This window comes from Salvelinus alpinus, chromosome 3 (genome assembly GCF_045679555.1).
Source record: "Salvelinus alpinus chromosome 3, SLU_Salpinus.1, whole genome shotgun sequence".
Taxonomy (NCBI): Eukaryota; Metazoa; Chordata; class Actinopteri; order Salmoniformes; family Salmonidae; genus Salvelinus; species Salvelinus alpinus.
In genome coordinates this window covers 63,400,094-63,419,781 of record NC_092088.1, presented here as the reverse complement: position 1 = coordinate 63,419,781, position 19,688 = coordinate 63,400,094, and the positions used below count along the sequence as shown (strand labels likewise).

Here is a 19,688-nt window from a genome sequence, read left to right as displayed (position 1 = left end):
ACAAACACCACTGTAGCTCAGTCATCTTCCACCGCAGATGAGGAAGGCCGACATAGGCGGATGTGGTTGATTGAGACGCAGCTCATGCCAAAAACCTATTTCTCACTTAAATTGGCGCATTTTGATGGGGATTTTTTGTATTATGTTACTTAGATTGATGCACGAATGCATCAATAGACTCTTAAGGGTAAAGCCAACAAAACACAGAAACAAAACCACCAAGCAATAATTGTTAGCCAATCAGCACATGTTATATTCCCACATTCTATTTCCAGTCCAGAGCTGAGAATGGGTCTTTGACCGATGCATGATAGGACTAGCAGACTGCACAGATACATAGCAGACCCCCTAACCAAACACACACACACACACACACACGATGACCAGGAATAATAACTGTAATCACCATAATTGGACCTTTGTTATTCCTAATCTATATCAATGACCTTTCTGCTGTGTCTTCTACTGTACTTCCCATTCTGATGATACCAATTTGTTGTATTCACTAGTAAGAATAAGAAATATTGTTTAAAAAGAGCCAGAATCTCAATTGGTGGAAATGAAATGGAACAAATCACATCCACTAGATTCCTCTGAGTTTTATTTGATGAAACGTTATCCTAGAAAGACCATATTCAATTTGTCTGCAGCAGTGATGAAATCTGTTGGTATCATCAGAAAGATTAGTGGTTTGGTTCATCAGGCTTGCTTCCTAACTCTATACTATGGCTTAACTTAACAATATCTCATTTACTGTAATATTGTCTGGGCCAGTACATATGCCTCCTACCTACACAAATTTCTCATCATACAAAATACATTTGCAAGACTAGCCACTTCCTCTATTTACCTGGCTCCATTTGCACCTTTGTTAAAGAAACTCAATATATTGTCTACTTACAACATTAATGTATGCCAATTATGCACTTTCATCTACAAGTACTCATACCTCCCAGACATTTTACATAAACCCTTCAATGGATTCTTCCATGTTAATTCTGAAATCCATCTATATAACACAAGACATTGTGATAACCTTTACCCTCCCAACTGCCGCACCTCACATAGTAAATTCTCTATCAGGTACAGAGGTACCATACTCTACATCATCGTCCATCAATAACTTCAAGCAAACACTGCGGGTCAGCCTGATGAACCAAAACACTCAGTAATCTCCTCCATGAAGACTGGGGGTCAGCCTGATGAACCAAACTACTCAGTAATCTCCTCCATGAGGACTGGGGGTCAGCCTGATGAACCAAAACACTCAGTAATCTCCTCCATGAAGACTGGGGGTCAGCCTGATGAATCAAACCACTCAGTAATCTCCTCCATGAAGACTGGGGGTCAGCCTGATGAACCAAACTACTCAGTAATCTCCTCCATGAAGACTGGGGGTCAGCCTGATGAACCAAAACACTCAGTAATCTCCTCCATGAAGACTGGGGGTCAGCCTGATGAACCAAAACACTCAGTAATCTCCTCCATGAAGACTGGGGGTCAGCCTGATGAACCAAACTACTCAGTAATCTCCTCCATGAAGACTGGGGGTCAGCCTGATGAACCAAACCACTCAGTAATCTCCTCCATGAAGACTGGGGGTCAGCCTGATGAACCAAACCACTCAGTAATCTCCTCCATGAAGACTGGGGGTCAGCCTGATGAACCAAACCACTCAGTAATCTCCTCCATGAAGACTGGGGGTCAGCCTGATGAACCAAACCACTCAGTAATCTCCCCCAGGAAGACTGGGGGTCAGCCTGATGAACCAAACTACTCAGTAATCTCCTCCATGAAGACTGGGGGTCAGCCTGATGAACCAAACTACTCAGTAATCTCCTCCATGAAGACTGAGGGTCAGCCTGATGAACCAAACTACTCAGTAATCTCCTCCATGAAGACTGGGGGTCAGCCTGATGAACCAAACTACTCAGTAATCTCCTCCATGAAGACTGGGGGTCAGCCTGATGAACCAAACTACTCAGTAATCTCCTCCATGAAGACTGGGGGTCAGCCTGATGAACCAAACTACCCAGTAATCTCCTCCATATAGCCTAACTCTCACACACTCACATGCACACACACATTTAAACAAAACAAATGTATATCTTTTTTAAATGATTACTGATTAATTCATTTATAAATTTATAATTATTAGGTTTTGTTATCTATTTTAACAATCCTATTTTATTTTTGTACTTATGCAATGTATATAGTTTTTTTGTGGTGTCGTTTTCATATAAGCCTTTGGGCTTCCAACCACACATGCACACCGTAAAAAAAAGTTATATATATATATTGTTGTCTATCACTTGTTTTCTTTGGAGCAAATAGATAAAACTAAATTATAGAAATAGATAAAACTAAAACAAATTATCTCCCACTCAAGAGAAATATCCACAGTCATTATTTTAGCTTCTGTAAATTCAAGCTTATTACCAGAGCAAAGTTAAGGGTTGGAGGGTTAGCAAAGTAACATCCGCATTTCAGATGTTTAATCAGTAATTATGGTTTAGTAACGTGTGAGGATCGCTGCCGTAGTGTTACACAATCACCTCCAGTCCAGTACTTCTCAAGGTCCCTACACACAGTGCAGTACAGCTGGAGAGAGAAACATCCCGCCAACTCATTGGCCAATAACTACAGGAGGTGGCGCGCCTTGGCCAATCACAGGTCACGATAATCATCAGTATCGTTTGGGTTTCCATTGCAACCCTTTATGACAAGGCCGTGAACAGAGCTGGGTTGGCCTGGCGACCCATATTTCTACCAGATGTTGTCTGAGAAAAAGAAGAGAAGAGGGGATTTTTTCCAAACATTCACCTCCTCAAAAAATACCTTCCCAAGATGCTGGCCATCCAAACATCAGTCTAATGTTCTAGTGCTCCTGCTGAGTTTGGCTGAAATAGCTCTGTCTCAGATTCCAGCCTGTCTCCCTCAGACAAGGCATGTCTGGATCCAGGGTCACTTCTAGGCACAGTATTTGCATTTGCCATCCGCTATACACACAAAGAAATGGCACGCCTACAAAATACAACAGTACAGTATACTTCTATAACCTGATTTGACATTGCAAACAGCTGACAAAAACATTCCCTTTTGTGCCTTGGTCATAAATCTGGAATAAAATAGATCGAAAAAACAGAAGTTCAACCCAGATTTATGTGTTCTCTTCTGATATGATGGATGAGTCTACAGTACACTAGGTAGTAGACCTTTAGCATTGGGCTTAACTCTTTTGGACTTTGTTTTCTTTTACTTAGAATGCAGTATTGGCAGACTGCTGTTTGGTGTTACAGGTCCTGGCCTGGTCCTGCAGGTGTTCTGTGGTTGTTCTGGGGCTAAAATGGTTCAAGGAGGCTGGTGGTTATGGAGCTAATGGAGGTCAGAAGGAAGAGAGCTTCACAAATAGCTGAACTCAGGCAGCCAAGCTGGGGCAGCCAAGTTCTCAACAATACTTTAGCAAAGGACCAGATAAGCCAATAATGATATGGTAATTCTGACAATTTTATTCAAAGCAACTTACAGTTAACTCATACAGTTTATTCAGGATAAATATTGGCCTTGTGTAGGCTGCCCACATTGGGTCAATGCATCTTTGCTCATTGGCTCCACATGGGCCCCCAAAGTGGAGCCAGCCCATATCAGCCCAACACAGTCCAGCCCACACCAAACCCAACACGGGCCTGCCCACACCAAGCTCAACACATGCCAGCCCACACCAGCCCAACAGGGGCCAGCCCACACCAAACCCAACACGGGCCTGCCACATCAGCCCAACACGGTCCAGCCCACACCAGCTCAACATGGGCCAGCCCACATCAGCCTAACATGGGCCAACCCACACCAGTCCAAAATGGGCCAGACCGCACCAGTCCAACACGGGAAAGCATGCACCAGCCCAACACAGTCTAGACCACAACAAGCACACATCAGGCCAACACGGGCCAGCCCACACCAAGCACAACATGGGCTAGCCCACCGCTTGGTGTGGGCTAGCTTGTGCTGGGCTTGGTGTCAGTTAACCCGTGCTGAGCTTGGTGTGGGCTGGCCCATTTTGGGCTTGGTGTGGGCTAGCCTGTGTTGGGCTGGTATATCCCAGAAAACACACCCACAATGGCACAAAGTGGGCCCAATACAGCCTAAAATAATGGCCACATGTAGGCTGCCCAAATTGGGCCAATGCATCTTTGCTCATTGGCTCCACATTGGCCCCTAAAGTGGAGCCAGCCCACACCAGCCCAGCATGGGCCAGCCCACACCAAGCCCAACACGGGCCAGCCCACACCAAGCCCGACATGGGCTAGCCCACACCAAGCCCAACACAGGCCAGCCCACACCAGCCCAACATGGGCCAGCCCACATCAGCCCAACACAGGTAAGCCCACACCAGCCCAACACAGGCCAGCCCACACCAGCCCAACACGGGAAAGCCTGCACCAGCCCAACAAAGTCTAGCCCACACCAAGCCCAACATGGGCCAGCCCACACCAAGCCCAACACATGCCAGCCCACACCAAACCCAACACGGGCCTGCCCACACCAAGCTCAACACGGTCCAGCCCACACCAAGCCCAACACGGGCCAGCCCACACCAGCCCAACATGGGTCAGCCCACATCAGCCCAACACGGACCAACCCACACCATTCCAACATGGGCCAGCCCGCACCAGCCCAACATGGGCAAGCAGGCACCTGCCCAAAGCAGTCTAGACCACACCAAGCATACATCAGCCCAACACGGGCCAGCCCACACCAAGCCCAACACGGGCCAGCCCACACCAAGCCCAACACAGTCTAGACCACAACAAGCACACATCAGGCCAACACGGGCCAGCCCACACCAAGCCCAACATGGGCTAGCCCACCGCTTGGTGTGGGCTAGCTTGTGCTGGGCTTGGTGTCAGTAGCCCGTGCTGAGCTTGGTGTGGGCTAGCCCGTGTTGGGCTGGTATATCCCAGAAAACACACCCACAACGGCACAAAGTGGGCCCAATACAGCCTAAAATACTGGCATCATGTAAGCTGCCCAATTTGGGCCAATGCATCTTTGCTCATTGGCTCCACATTGGCCCCTAAAGTGGAGCCAGCCCACACCAGGCCAACACGGGCCAGCCCACACCAAGCCCAACATGGGCTAGCCCACCGCTTGGTGTGGGCTAGCTTGTGCTGGGCTTGGTGTCAGTAGCCCGTGCTGAGCTTGGTGTGGGCTAGCCCGTGTTGGGCTGGTATATCCCAGAAAACACACCCACAACGGCACAAAGTGGGCCCAATACAGCCTAAAATACTGGCATCATGTAAGCTGCCCAATTTGGGCCAATGCATCTTTGCTCATTGGCTCCACATTGGCCCCTAAAGTGGAGCCAGCCCACACCAGCCCAGCATGGGCCAGCCCACACCAAGCCCAACACGGGCCAGCCCACACCAAGCCCGACATGGGCTAGCCCACACCAAGCCCAACACAGGCCAGCCCACACCAGCCCAACATGGGCCAGCCCACATCAGCCCAACACATGCCAGCCCACACCAAACCCAACACGGGCCTGCCCACACCAAGCTCAACACGGTCCAGCCCACACCAAGCCCAACACGGGCCAGCCCACACCAGCCCAACATGGGTCAGCCCACATCAGCCCAACACGGACCAACCCACACCATTCCAACATGGGCCAGCCCGCACCAGCCCAACATGGGCAAGCAGGCACCTGCCCAAAGCAGTCTAGACCACACCAAGCATACATCAGCCCAACACGGGCCAGCCCACACCAAGCCCAACACGGGCCAGCCCACACCAAGCCCAACACAGTCTAGACCACAACAAGCACACATCAGGCCAACACGGGCCAGCCCACACCAAGCCCAACATGGGCTAGCCCACCGCTTGGTGTGGGCTAGCTTGTGCTGGGCTTGGTGTCAGTAGCCCGTGCTGAGCTTGGTGTGGGCTAGCCCGTGTTGGGCTGGTATATCCCAGAAAACACACCCACAACGGCACAATACAGCCTAAAATACTGGCATCATGTAAGCTGCCCAATTTGGGCCAATGCATCTTTGCTCATTGGCTCCACATTGGCCCCTAAAGTGGAGCCAGCCCACACCAGCCCAGCATGGGCCAGCCCACACCAAGCCCAACACGGGCCAGCCCACACCAAGCCCGACATGGGCTAGCCCACACCAAGCCCAACACAGGCCAGCCCACATCAGCCCAACACGGAGCTGCCCACACCAAGCCCAACACGGCCAGCCCACACCAAGCCCAACATGGGCCAGCCCACATCAGCCCAACACAGGTAAGCCCACACCAGCCCAACACAGGCCAGCCCACACCAGCCCAACACGGGAAAGCCTGCACCAGCCCAACACAGTCTAGCCCACACCAAGCCCAACATGGGCCAGCCCACACCAAGCCCAACACATGCCAGCCCACACCAAACCCAACACGGGCCTGCCCACACCAAGCTCAACACGGTCCAGCCCACACCAAGCCCAACACGGGCCAGCCCACACCAGCCCAACATGGGTCAGCCCACATCAGCCCAACACGGACCAACCCACACCATTCTAACATGGGCCAGCCCGCACCAGCCCAACATGGGCAAGCAGGCACCTGCCCAAAGCAGTCTAGACCACACCAAGCATACATCAGCCCAACACGGGCCAGCCCACACCAAGCCCAACACGGGCCAGCCCACACCAAGCCCAACACAGTCTAGACCACAACAAGCACACATCAGGCCAACACGGGCCAGCCCACACCAAGCCCAACATGGGCTAGCCCACCGCTTGATGTGGGCTAGCTTGTGCTGGGCTTGGTGTCAGTAGCCCGTGCTGAGCTTGGTGTGGGCTGGCCCGTGTTGGGCTTGGTGTGGGCTGGCCCGTGTTGGGCTGATGTATCCCAGAAAACACACCCACAACGGCACAAAGTGGGCCCAATACAGCCTAAAATACTGGCATCATGTAAGCTGCCCAAATTGGGCCAATGCATCTTTGCTCATTGGCTCCACATTGGCCCCTAAAGTGGAGCCAGCCCACATCAGCCCAACACGGTCCAGCCCACACCAAGCTCAACACATGCCAGCCCACACCCAACCCAACACGGGCCTGCCACATCAGCCCAACACGGAGCTGCCCACACCTAGCCCGTGTTGGGCTGTTGTGGGCTTGGTGTGAGCTAGCCTATGTTGGGCTGGCCTGTGTTGGGCTGATGTGGGCTTGGTGTGGGCTAGCCTGTGTTGGGCTGGTATATCCCAGAAAACACACCCACAATGGCACAAAGTGGGCCCAATACAGCCTAAAATAATGGCCACATGTAGGCTGCCCAAATTGGGCCAATGCATCTTTGCTCATTGGCTCCACATTGGCCCCTAAAGTGGAGCCAGCCCACACCAGCCCAGCATGGGCCAGCCCACACCAAGCCCAACACGGGCCAGCCCACACCAAGCCCGACATGGGCTAGCCCACACCAAGCCCAACACAGGCCAGCCCACACCAGCCCAACATGGGCCAGCCCACATCAGCCCAACACAGGTAAGCCCACACCAGCCCAACACAGGCCAGCCCACACCAGCCCAACACGGGAAAGCCTGCACCAGCCCAACAAAGTCTAGCCCACACCAAGCCCAACATGGGCCAGCCCACACCAAGCCCAACACATGCCAGCCCACACCAAACCCAACACGGGCCTGCCCACACCAAGCTCAACACGGTCCAGCCCACACCAAGCCCAACACGGGCCAGCCCACACCAGCCCAACATGGGTCAGCCCACATCAGCCCAACACGGACCAACCCACACCATTCCAACATGGGCCAGCCCGCACCAGCCCAACATGGGCAAGCAGGCACCTGCCCAAAGCAGTCTAGACCACACCAAGCATACATCAGCCCAACACGGGCCAGCCCACACCAAGCCCAACACGGGCCAGCCCACACCAAGCCCAACACAGTCTAGACCACAACAAGCACACATCAGGCCAACACGGGCCAGCCCACACCAAGCCCAACATGGGCTAGCCCACCGCTTGGTGTGGGCTAGCTTGTGCTGGGCTTGGTGTCAGTAGCCCGTGCTGAGCTTGGTGTGGGCTAGCCCGTGTTGGGCTGGTATATCCCAGAAAACACACCCACAACGGCACAAAGTGGGCCCAATACAGCCTAAAATACTGGCATCATGTAAGCTGCCCAATTTGGGCCAATGCATCTTTGCTCATTGGCTCCACATTGGCCCCTAAAGTGGAGCCAGCCCACACCAGCCCAGCATGGGCCAGCCCACACCAAGCCCAACACGGGCCAGCCCACACCAAGCCCGACATGGGCTAGCCCACACCAAGCCCAACACAGGCCAGCCCACACCAGCCCAACATGGGCCAGCCCACATCATCCCAACACAGGTAAGCCCACACCAGCCCAACACAGGCCAGCCCACACCAGCCCAACACGGGAAAGCCTGCACCAGCCCAACAAAGTCTAGCCCACACCAAGCCCAACATGGGCCAGCCCACACCAAGCCCAACACATGCCAGCCCACACCAAACCCAACACGGGCCTGCCCACACCAAGCTCAACACGGTCCAGCCCACACCAAGCCCAACACGGGCCAGCCCACACCAGCCCAACATGGGTCAGCCCACATCAGCCCAACACGGACCAACCCACACCATTCCAACATGGGCCAGCCCGCACCAGCCCAACATGGGCAAGCAGGCACCTGCCCAAAGCAGTCTAGACCACACCAAGCATACATCAGCCCAACACGGGCCAGCCCACACCAAGCCCAACACGGGCCAGCCCACACCAAGCCCAACACAGTCTAGACCACAACAAGCACACATCAGGCCAACACGGGCCAGCCCACACCAAGCCCAACATGGGCTAGCCCACCGCTTGGTGTGGGCTAGCTTGTGCTGGGCTTGGTGTCAGTAGCCCGTGCTGAGCTTGGTGTGGGCTAGCCCGTGTTGGGCTGGTATATCCCAGAAAACACACCCACAACGGCACAATACAGCCTAAAATACTGGCATCATGTAAGCTGCCCAATTTGGGCCAATGCATCTTTGCTCATTGGCTCCACATTGGCCCCTAAAGTGGAGCCAGCCCACACCAGCCCAGCATGGGCCAGCCCACACCAAGCCCAACACGGGCCAGCCCACACCAAGCCCGACATGGGCTAGCCCACACCAAGCCCAACACAGGCCAGCCCACATCAGCCCAACACGGAGCTGCCCACACCAAGCCCAACACGGCCAGCCCACACCAAGCCCAACATGGGCCAGCCCACATCAGCCCAACACAGGTAAGCCCACACCAGCCCAACACAGGCCAGCCCACACCAGCCCAACACGGGAAAGCCTGCACCAGCCCAACACAGTCTAGCCCACACCAAGCCCAACATGGGCCAGCCCACACCAAGCCCAACACATGCCAGCCCACACCAAACCCAACACGGGCCTGCCCACACCAAGCTCAACACGGTCCAGCCCACACCAAGCCCAACACGGGCCAGCCCACACCAGCCCAACATGGGTCAGCCCACATCAGCCCAACACGGACCAACCCACACCATTCTAACATGGGCCAGCCCGCACCAGCCCAACATGGGCAAGCAGGCACCTGCCCAAAGCAGTCTAGACCACACCAAGCATACATCAGCCCAACACGGGCCAGCCCACACCAAGCCCAACACGGGCCAGCCCACACCAAGCCCAACACAGTCTAGACCACAACAAGCACACATCAGGCCAACACGGGCCAGCCCACACCAAGCCCAACATGGGCTAGCCCACCGCTTGATGTGGGCTAGCTTGTGCTGGGCTTGGTGTCAGTAGCCCGTGCTGAGCTTGGTGTGGGCTGGCCCGTGTTGGGCTTGGTGTGGGCTGGCCCGTGTTGGGCTGATGTATCCCAGAAAACACACCCACAACGGCACAAAGTGGGCCCAATACAGCCTAAAATACTGGCATCATGTAAGCTGCCCAAATTGGGCCAATGCATCTTTGCTCATTGGCTCCACATTGGCCCCTAAAGTGGAGCCAGCCCACACCAGCCCAGCATGGGCCAGCCCACACCAAGCCCAACACGGGCCAGCCCACACCAAGCCCGACATGGGCTAGCCCACACCAAGCCCAACACAGGCCAGCCCACATCAGCCCAACACGGAGCTGCCCACACCAAGCCCAACACGGCCAGCCCACACCAAGCCCAACATGGGCCAGCCCACATCAGCCCAACACAGGTAAGCCCACACCAGCCCAACACAGGCCAGCCCACACCAGCCCAACACGGGAAAGCCTGCACCAGCCCAACACAGTCTAGCCCACACCAAGCCCAACATGGGCCAGCCCACACCAAGCCCAACACATGCCAGCCCACACCAAACCCAACACGGGCCTGCCCACACCAAGCTCAACACGGTCCAGCCCACACCAAGCCCAACACGGGCCAGCCCACACCAGCCCAACATGGGTCAGCCCACATCAGCCCAACACGGACCAACCCACACCATTCTAACATGGGCCAGCCCGCACCAGCCCAACATGGGCAAGCAGGCACCTGCCCAAAGCAGTCTAGACCACACCAAGCATACATCAGCCCAACACGGGCCAGCCCACACCAAGCCCAACACGGGCCAGCCCACACCAAGCCCAACACAGTCTAGACCACAACAAGCACACATCAGGCCAACACGGGCCAGCCCACACCAAGCCCAACATGGGCTAGCCCACCGCTTGATGTGGGCTAGCTTGTGCTGGGCTTGGTGTCAGTAGCCCGTGCTGAGCTTGGTGTGGGCTGGCCCGTGTTGGGCTTGGTGTGGGCTGGCCCGTGTTGGGCTGATGTATCCCAGAAAACACACCCACAACGGCACAAAGTGGGCCCAATACAGCCTAAAATACTGGCATCATGTAAGCTGCCCAAATTGGGCCAATGCATCTTTGCTCATTGGCTCCACATTGGCCCCTAAAGTGGAGCCAGCCCACATCAGCCCAACACGGTCCAGCCCACACCAAGCTCAACACATGCCAGCCCACACCCAACCCAACACGGGCCTGCCACATCAGCCCAACACGGAGCTGCCCACACCTAGCCCGTGTTGGGCTGATGTGGGCTTGGTGTGAGCTAGCCTATGTTGGGCTGGCCTGTGTTGGGCTGATGTGGGCTTGGTGTGGGCTAGACTGTGCTAGGCTGGTGCAGGCTTGCCGTGTTGGGCTGGTTTGGGCTTGTTGTTGGCTAGCCCGTGCTATCATCCAGAAGGTGAGGTCAGTACAGGTACATCACAGCTGGGACTGAGAGACTGAAAAACAGCTTCAATCTCAAGACCACCAGACTGTTAAATAGCCATCTCTAGCACAGAGAGGCTGCTGCCTACATACACAGACTTGAAATCATTGGCCACTTTAATAAATAGAACACTAGTCACTTTTAATAATGTCACTTTAATAATGTTTATATATCTTGCATTACTAATCTCACATGTTGTAACGCAGTGGTTCCCAAACTTTTTATAGTCCCGTACCCCTTCAAACATTCAACCTCCAGCTGCGTACCCCCTCTAGCACCAGGGTCAGCGCACTCTCAAATGTTGTTTTTTGCCATCATTGTAAGCCTGCCACACACACACACTATACGATACATTTATTAAACATAAGAATGAGTGTGAGTTTTTGTCACAACCCGGCTCGTGGGAAGTGACAAAGAGCTCTTATAGGACCAGGGCACAAATAATAATATAATAATAATCAATCATTTTGCTCTTTATTTAGCCATCTTACATATGAAACTTTATTTGTTCATCGAAAATTGTGAATAACTCACCACAGGTTAATGAGAAGGGTGTGCTTGAAAGGATGCACATAACTCTGCAATGTTGGGTTGTATTGGAGAGAGTCTCAGTCTTAAATCATTTTCCACACACAGTCTGTGCCTGTATTTAGTTTTCATGCTAGTGAGGTTCGAGAATCCACTCTCACATAGGTACGTGGTTGCAAAGGGCATACGTGTCTTAACAGCCTGGTTTGCCAAGGCAGGATACTCTGAGCGCAGCCCAATCCAGAAATCTGGCAGTGGCTTCTGATTAAATTACATTTTCACAGAACCGCTTGTTGCAATTTTGTCCCGCACATTGAATATAGTTGCGGAGTGTCCCTGTAATCCTAGATTCAGATCATTCAGGCGAGAAAAAATATCACCCCAGTCGTGTGAGAAACTCGTCATCATGCACATAACGGTCAGACAAGTGAAAATGATGGTCAGTAATGAAAACTTTATGCTCGTCTCTCAATTTAAAAAAACATGTCAATACTTTGCCCGTTGATAACCAGCGCACTTCTGTAATTTGTAAAAGCGTTACATGGTCGCTGCCCACATCATTGCATAATGCAGAAAATGCACAAGAGTTCAGGGGCCTTGATTTAACAAAGTTAACCATTTTAACTGTAGTGTCCAAAACGTCTTTCAAGCTGTCAGGCATTCCCTTGGCAGCATCCTCTCGGTGGATGCTGCAGTGTACCCAAATGGCTTCGGGAGAAACTGCTTGCACGCCCGTTACCACTCCACTATGTCTCCCTGTCATGGCTTTGCGCCATCAGTACAGATACCAACACATCTTGACCACCAAAGTCCATTTGATGTCACAAAGCTGTCCAGTACTTTAAAATATCCTCTCCTGTTGTCCTGGTTTCCAGTGGTTTGCAGAAGAGGATGTCTTCCTTAATTGACCCCCCATAAACGTAACGGACATATACCAGGAGCTGTGCCAGGCTCGACACGTCTGTTGAATATTCCAACTGTAACACATATAATTCACTGGCTTGTATGGGAAGCCGTAATTGTTTCAAAACATCTCCTGCCATGTGACTGATGCGTCGTGAAACAGTGTTGTTTGATGAAGGCATTGTTTGTATCGTTTTTGGGGCCTTTTCCCCCAGCATTGTCCCAGCCATATCCGCTGCAGCAGGAAGAATTAAGACCTCCACAATAGTATGGGGCTTGCCTGTCCTAGCCACTCAGTAGCTCACCATATAAGACGCTTCTAGCCCCTTCTTATTAATGTATCTGTTGCTTTTATACGTCTTACTACTCGAAAGTCGTCTTTATTCTCGCTCAAAAAACTCCCATGGCTTATTTTTCAAATTGTCATGTTTTGTTTCTAAATGTTTGTGCAAGAGTGAAGGTTTCCTGCGAGAGAGTAACGGTTAATGTGATTGGATGTTAATCATTTGACTTGGCTACCTGTATTTGACTTGTGTTGTTATTTCGCTGAACACTAGATGGTTTCATTTTATTTTTGGTAGTGAAACAAGGCTACTCAGGCAACAAAAAACTCCCCCAAATGTATAGTCCTGTTGGAAAATATAAATGTACTGTTTGAAAATGTGATTACATTTTATTTATTTTTAAATGTGAATCACATATTTGCCGTACCCCCGACGGCATTGCGGGGGGTACGAGTACTCCAGTTTGGGAATACCTGGACTAGACGTAACGTAGTAAACGTAAAACCAGGACAATCAAAAGGGGCATGATATGTTATGTTTGGTATGGTTACATAAAATATAAAGTTACTTAAGGTAAAAAAAATTTAAGGAGAGTGGTTAGTGCGGGTGGATTGGTGGGTGTATATCATGAACGGTTAGCAACCCAAAGGTTGCGTGTTCGAATCTCATCATGGATAACTTTAGTATTTTAGCTATTTAGCAACTTTGCAGCTGCTTACAACTTTTTTTCTACTTTACAACTACTTAGCATGTTAGCTAACCCTTCCCCTAACCCTAATACTAACCTTAACCCAGAAGCAAATTTAATTTTACAACATCAAAGTTTCTAGGACGCAACAGGATTAGTGATAGCCGTGATAAAAGGAAGATGTGCTCAATATTTTCTGTTAATTATGGACTAATATTTTTTTTTCAATGTTGTGGATTTAATCATGATTTAAAAAGGGATCATGATACTAATAATTATATATTATGTAGTACTATAGCTGAAAACACATAAGGACACAAGGCGAGACCCAAATGCAGACACAGGAATCAGATGGTTGAGTTCCGATATTTATTAATCCAAGGGGTAGGCAAAAGGTAGGTCGGGGACAGGCGAGAGTTCATAAACCGGGTCAGAGTCCAAAACAGTACCAGGCGAAGGGCAGTCTCGAGGTCAGGCCAGGCAGGGGTTCAGTAACCAGACCCGAGTCCCAACAGTACAAGGGGATAGGCAGGCTTGAAGACAGAACAGGCAGAGTGGTCAGGCAGGCGGGTTCGGAGTCAGGACAGGCAAGGGTCGAAACCAGAAGGAATAGAAACAAAAGAGACTGGGAAAAATAGGAGCAAGGAAAACCGCTGGTTGACTTGGCAAACAAGACGAACTGGCACAGAGAGACAGCAAACACAGGGATATATACACCGGGGATCATAAGCAACACCTGGAGGGGGTGGAGACAATCACAAGGACAGGTGAAACAGATCAGGGTGTGACAACACAATTAAGTTAACCAACTTCTAAGAAATAAAACCAAATGCATAGACTGCTGAAATTTATATTACATAGTACTATACCTGAAAACATGATTAAGTTAACCACCTTCTAAGAAATTAAGCCAATTGCAATATAAGATAAGTGATAAAGAAATAAGCAGAATCTTGTGCCATGTTGAATGTAGGCTATTTTGAGCCTGGTGGCCTAACAGCATCCAAGAAAGGAACAAACAAATCTACTCACAGCCATCGACAGACAGAAACAAGTCATTAGCAGGGAGAAAAACGACAATTGAAAAAATGTAAGGAAAACAATTTGGTGACATCTAACACTAATTCTCATCTACTAATGAGCCTATAAACTTCTAAAGAGGGATGAATCTAATTTATTGTTCTTCCAAGCTCTGTCGTCTTTGACCAGAAAACACAAATCAAACCGTGCCTGTCTCTCATTACAGTAAGTGGAGTTTTTAACCCGGGTGCCAACTGTGCCCTGGCCGGTAGTCTTGCGGTTGAAAACAACCAAAGTAAAGAAAACAACAACAGTCCACTCCATTCCCACCGGACTCTAAACACCAGACCTGATGGGAATCTAAAAAATATTCCACAAAGACACAAAACAGACTGTTATAAGATTCATGGGAATATTCACTTGTTTGTCTGTGATACTGTTTGGTAACATTACGTTACTATCTCTATGCATTCTTGGTTAAAGCACACAATGGCCGCCTTGTGACATTTGTGGTGAGAAGTGTCATTTCTCCTGTCAGTAGACCTGCGCAACACAGCAGACATTTCCAGGAACTCTGTGAGTGAGTCCTCACTGCTCAATTGTTGGGATGGTTGTTGCTTCAGGCTTGGCCTTTAGGAGAGGACGTTGGTGCCAGTTTTAACACAGTTTAGTACTCAATGGGGAGCCAGCTGGGCACACAGAGCAGAGACAGAGTCGGACGGAGCTTTCTAGAAATAAACAGGATATCAAGTTGTGCCTGGCAAGCGGAGAAAAATAAATGAGTTTAGATCACAGGCATGATGGTGATGGGAAAGGACAATGATAATGAGGACCAACAGACGGCTCTCTCGGCCTCTCTTGCTTCACCTTCGTACCTGGTGAGGTCGTCGCTGATGTTGTTCTCAATCCAGTTGATTTTAGATGTGTGTGTCAAACCACTGGACCTTTATAAAACCCTCTCAGGACTCACTCTCCCCTATCTGAGATACCTACTGCATCCCTCATCCTCCACATACAACACCCATTCTGCCAGTCACATTCTGTTAAAGGTCTCCAAAGCACACACATCTCTGGGTCGCTCCTCTTTTCAGTTTCACTGCAGCTAGCGACTGGAACGAGCTGCAAAAAACACTAAAACTCAACAGTTTTATCTCAAACTCTTCATTCAAAAACTCAATCATGGACACTCTTACTGACAGTTGTGGCTGCTTCACGAGATGTATTGTTGTCTCTACCCTCTTGCCTTTGTGCTGTTGTCTGTGCCCAATAATGTTTGTACCATGTTTTGTGCTGCTACCATGTTGTGCTGCTACCATGTTGTGCTGCTGCCATGTTGTGTTGCTACCAAGTTGTGCTATCATGTGTTCCTGCCATGCTATGTTTTTGTCTTAGGTCTCTCTTTACGTAGTGTTGTGGTGTCTCTCTTGGCGTGATGTGTGTTTTGTCCTATTTTTTTAAAAATCCCAGCCCCCTCAGGAGGCCTTTTGCCTTTTGGTACGCCGTCATTGTAAATAAGAATTTGTTCTTAACTGACTTACCTAGTTAAAAAAATTAACCTAATGTTAACCATTTGCATTGGACATTGCGTCAACCATTAGCATTGACAGATGGAATCATGGTTCATCTGAGGTCTCTGAGTCAAGGATGAGGACCCATACTGCTCGGCTGAATCGTTGTGTCTGTGGATGGGCACGCTGCCAGGCTAACATCCCATATGTTTTCAAAGGACAAGGGTTTAGGGGAATGGGTTTTCAGGTCTGAATTCCCTCTCTCTCCTTAGCCCCTCTCATCCTCGTTCTCTCTCTTTTGCTCTCTCTCCCTCTCTCTTACTAAATCTCTCTCTCTCTCACTTACTCGCTCTCTGTTTCTCTCTCACATCCCTCCATCCTCAGACCGCCCGGCTCAGCGGGAAGCCCTGCCGTGATGGACGACCACTGACAAGACGGAAAAATCCCAACAACCACAGAAGAAGACGAAGAGAGAGGGAGACAGGCAGAGAGAATAAAAATGAAATAACACTGCAGCTTCACAGGTGTCCGCGGCCCTGACTAGCCAAACTCTTACAAAACACACATTTTTAGTGGGTAGATTTAATATATTGGCCTTTGCCAGGAGGAGACCCACTGAGTTTGTTGTCTCCTTTGGGTTGAGTGTGAACGTTCGCTGGCAGTGCCGGCAGGCAGCAGTTGCGGAGTATAAAATAAATGAGCTCTTAGACCAGAGGGAAACCCAGACCATTTTAAAGAGAGGCAGAATGGCTGGATGATGTAAGTAAAATAAAAGTTGCACACTTGTCTGTCTCGAGGCTTTTATTGCTACCAAAGAAGATTAAGCAACATTATGTTGTTTTCCTGGTCTAATACAAGAACATTGTTTAGTTTGGAGGGAGATATAGCGAAGTTGTGGCTTGAAGAGGGACCGTTGCCTGTACAAGTTAATGAGTAAGAATAGAAAGAGCTCATATCAAAACCACAAGCATTAGTCATAACTTTGTCAACATATTTTGATACAAAGGGTAATATATCTATTCGAAACATGGTAGAGAAAACCACTTCATTCAACTCCTCTCCGCCCTACATTGACGGCACAATCACCAGGGGTCGGCTGGGTATTCAGACATCACACATAACTCTACTGGTTCTCAGGCAGGTTCCTGGCAAGCCACGCAAACTCAGAGAGTACAGAGTTCAGAGAGCTGTTGTCAAAGTGAAGGGCTGTGGTGGAGAACTGAACAGACAGGTTCAAATCCCCTCCATGAAAGCCAGAACTCAGCCTGTCGGGTCCCCCCTGTCCTCTCACCTTGTCCCGTCACTTCCTCTTATCAAATCAAATCAAACTTTATTCGTCACATGCGCCGAATGCAACAAGTGTAGACTTTACCGTGAAATGCTTACTTACAAGCCCTTAACCAACAGTGCAGTTCAAGAAGAAGAAAATATTTACCATGTAGAGTAAAATTAAAAGTAATAATTAAAAGTAACACAATAAGAATAACAATAACGAGGCTACATACAGGGGGCACCGGTACCGGGTCAGCGCGCGGGGGTACAGGCTAGTTGAGGTAATCGGGTACATGTGTGTGGGGGTGAAGTGACTATGCACAGGTAACAAACAAACAACGAGTAGCAGCAGTATACAAAAGGGAGTGACAGGAGTCTTTGGTGATTGGAGTCTTTGACAATTATATGGGCTTTCCTGGGCCGTTCGCACTACCTTCTGTAGCGCCTTACGGTCGGATGTTGAGCAGTTGCCATACCAGGCGGAGATGCAACCAGTCAGGATGCTCTCGATGGTGCAGCTGTAGAACCTTTTGAGGATCTGAGGACTCATGCCAAATATTTTCAGTCTCCTGAGGGGGAAAAGGTTTTGTTGTGCCCTCTTCACGACTGTCTTGGTATGTTTGGACCATGATAGTTCGTTGGTGACGTGGACACCAAGGAACTTGAAATTCTCTACCCACTCCACTACAGCCCCGTCGATGTTAATGGGGGCCTGTTCAGCCCGCCTTTTCCTATAGTTCATGATCAGCTCCTTTGTCTTGCTCACATTGAGGGAGAGGTTGTTGTCTTCGCACCACACTGCCAGTTCTCTGACCTCTTCTCTATAGGCCGTCTCATCGTTGTTGGTGATCAGGCCTACCACTGTTGTGTTGTCAGCAAACTTAATTATGGTGTTGGAGTCGTGTTTGGCCATGCAGTCGTGGGTGAACAGGGAATACAGGAGGGGTCTAAGTACACACCCCTGAGGGGCCCCAGTGTTAAGGATCAGCGTAGCAGATGTGTTGTTGCCTACTCTTACCACCTGGGGGCGGCCCGTCAGGAAGTCCAGGATCCAGTTGCAGAGGGAGGTGTTTAGTCCCAGTCCTTAGCTTAGTGATGAGCTTCGTGGGCACTATGGTGTTGAACGCTGAGCTGTAGTCAATGAACAGCATTCTCACATAGGTGTTCCTTTTGTCCAGGTGAGAAAGGGCAGTGTGGAGTGCGATTGAGATTGCGTCATCTGTGGATCTGTTTAGGCGGTATGCGAATTGGAGTGGGTATAGGGTGTCCGGGAGGATGCTGTTGATGTGAGCCATGACCAGCCTTTCAAAGTACTTCATTGCTACTGACGTGAGTGCCACGGAGCGGAAATCATTCAGGCAGGTTACCTTCGCTTCCCTGGGACAGGGACTATTGGTGGTCTGCTTGAAACATGTAGGTATTACAGATTCGGTCAGGGAGAGGTTGAAAATGTCAGTGAAGACACTTGACGGTTGGTCGGCGCAGGATTTGAGTACACATCCTGGTAATCTGTCTGGCCCAGCTGCTTTGTGAATGTTGACCTGTTTAAAGGTTTTGTTCACATCGACTACCGAGGGCGTTATCTCACAGTCATCCAGAGCAAGTGGTGCTCTCGTGCATGATTCAGTGTTGCTTGCCTCGAAGCGATCATAAAAGGCATTTAGCTCGTCTGGTAGGCTCGTGTCACTGGGCAGCTTGCGCCTGGGTTTCCCTTTGTAGTCCGTAATAGTTTTCAAGCCCTGCCACATCCGACGAGCGCCAGAGTCGGTGTAGTAGGATTCAATCTTAATCCTGTATTGACGCTTTGCTTGTTTGATGGTTCGTCTGAGGGCATAGCGGGATTTCTTAAAAGCGTCCGGATTAGTCTCCAGCTCCTTGAAAGCGGCAGCTCTAGCCTTTAGCTTGATGCGGATGTTGCCTGTAATCCATGGCTTCTGGTTGGGATATGTACGTACAGTCACTGTGGGGACGACATCATCGATGCACTTATTGATGAAGTCAATGACTGAGGTTGTGTATTCCTCAATGCCATTGGATGAATCCCGGGAACATATTCCAGTCTGTGCTAGCAAAACAGTCCTGTAGTGTAGCATCCGCGTCATCTGACCACTTCCGGATTGAGTGAGTCACTGGTACTTCCTGCTTTAGTTTTTGTAAGCAGGAATCAGAAGGATAGAATTATGGTCAGATTGAGGGAGAGCATTGTATGCATCTCTGTGTGTGGA

The 19,688-nt window shown here is 50.2% G+C and overlaps 2 protein-coding genes across 2 annotated transcripts; both read left to right on the top strand.

Moving 5' to 3' along the window:
• The first annotated feature begins 4,475 nt into the window (after positions 1–4,475).
• LOC139569835 (uncharacterized protein DKFZp434B061-like) lies at positions 4,476–6,709 on the top strand. The gene is made up of 3 exons (XM_071391172.1): positions 4,476–4,876; positions 5,358–5,885; positions 6,079–6,709. Exons 1-3 carry the CDS (start codon positions 4,476–4,478, stop codon positions 6,707–6,709), a joined length of 1,560 nt encoding a protein of 519 aa, XP_071247273.1.
• A 911-nt stretch (positions 6,710–7,620) lies between these two features.
• On the top strand, positions 7,621–8,462 carry LOC139569834 (uncharacterized). The gene is made up of 2 exons (XM_071391171.1): positions 7,621–8,019; positions 8,226–8,462. Exons 1-2 carry the CDS (start codon positions 7,621–7,623, stop codon positions 8,460–8,462), a joined length of 636 nt encoding a protein of 211 aa, XP_071247272.1.
• The last annotated feature ends 11,226 nt before the right edge of the window (positions 8,463–19,688 follow it).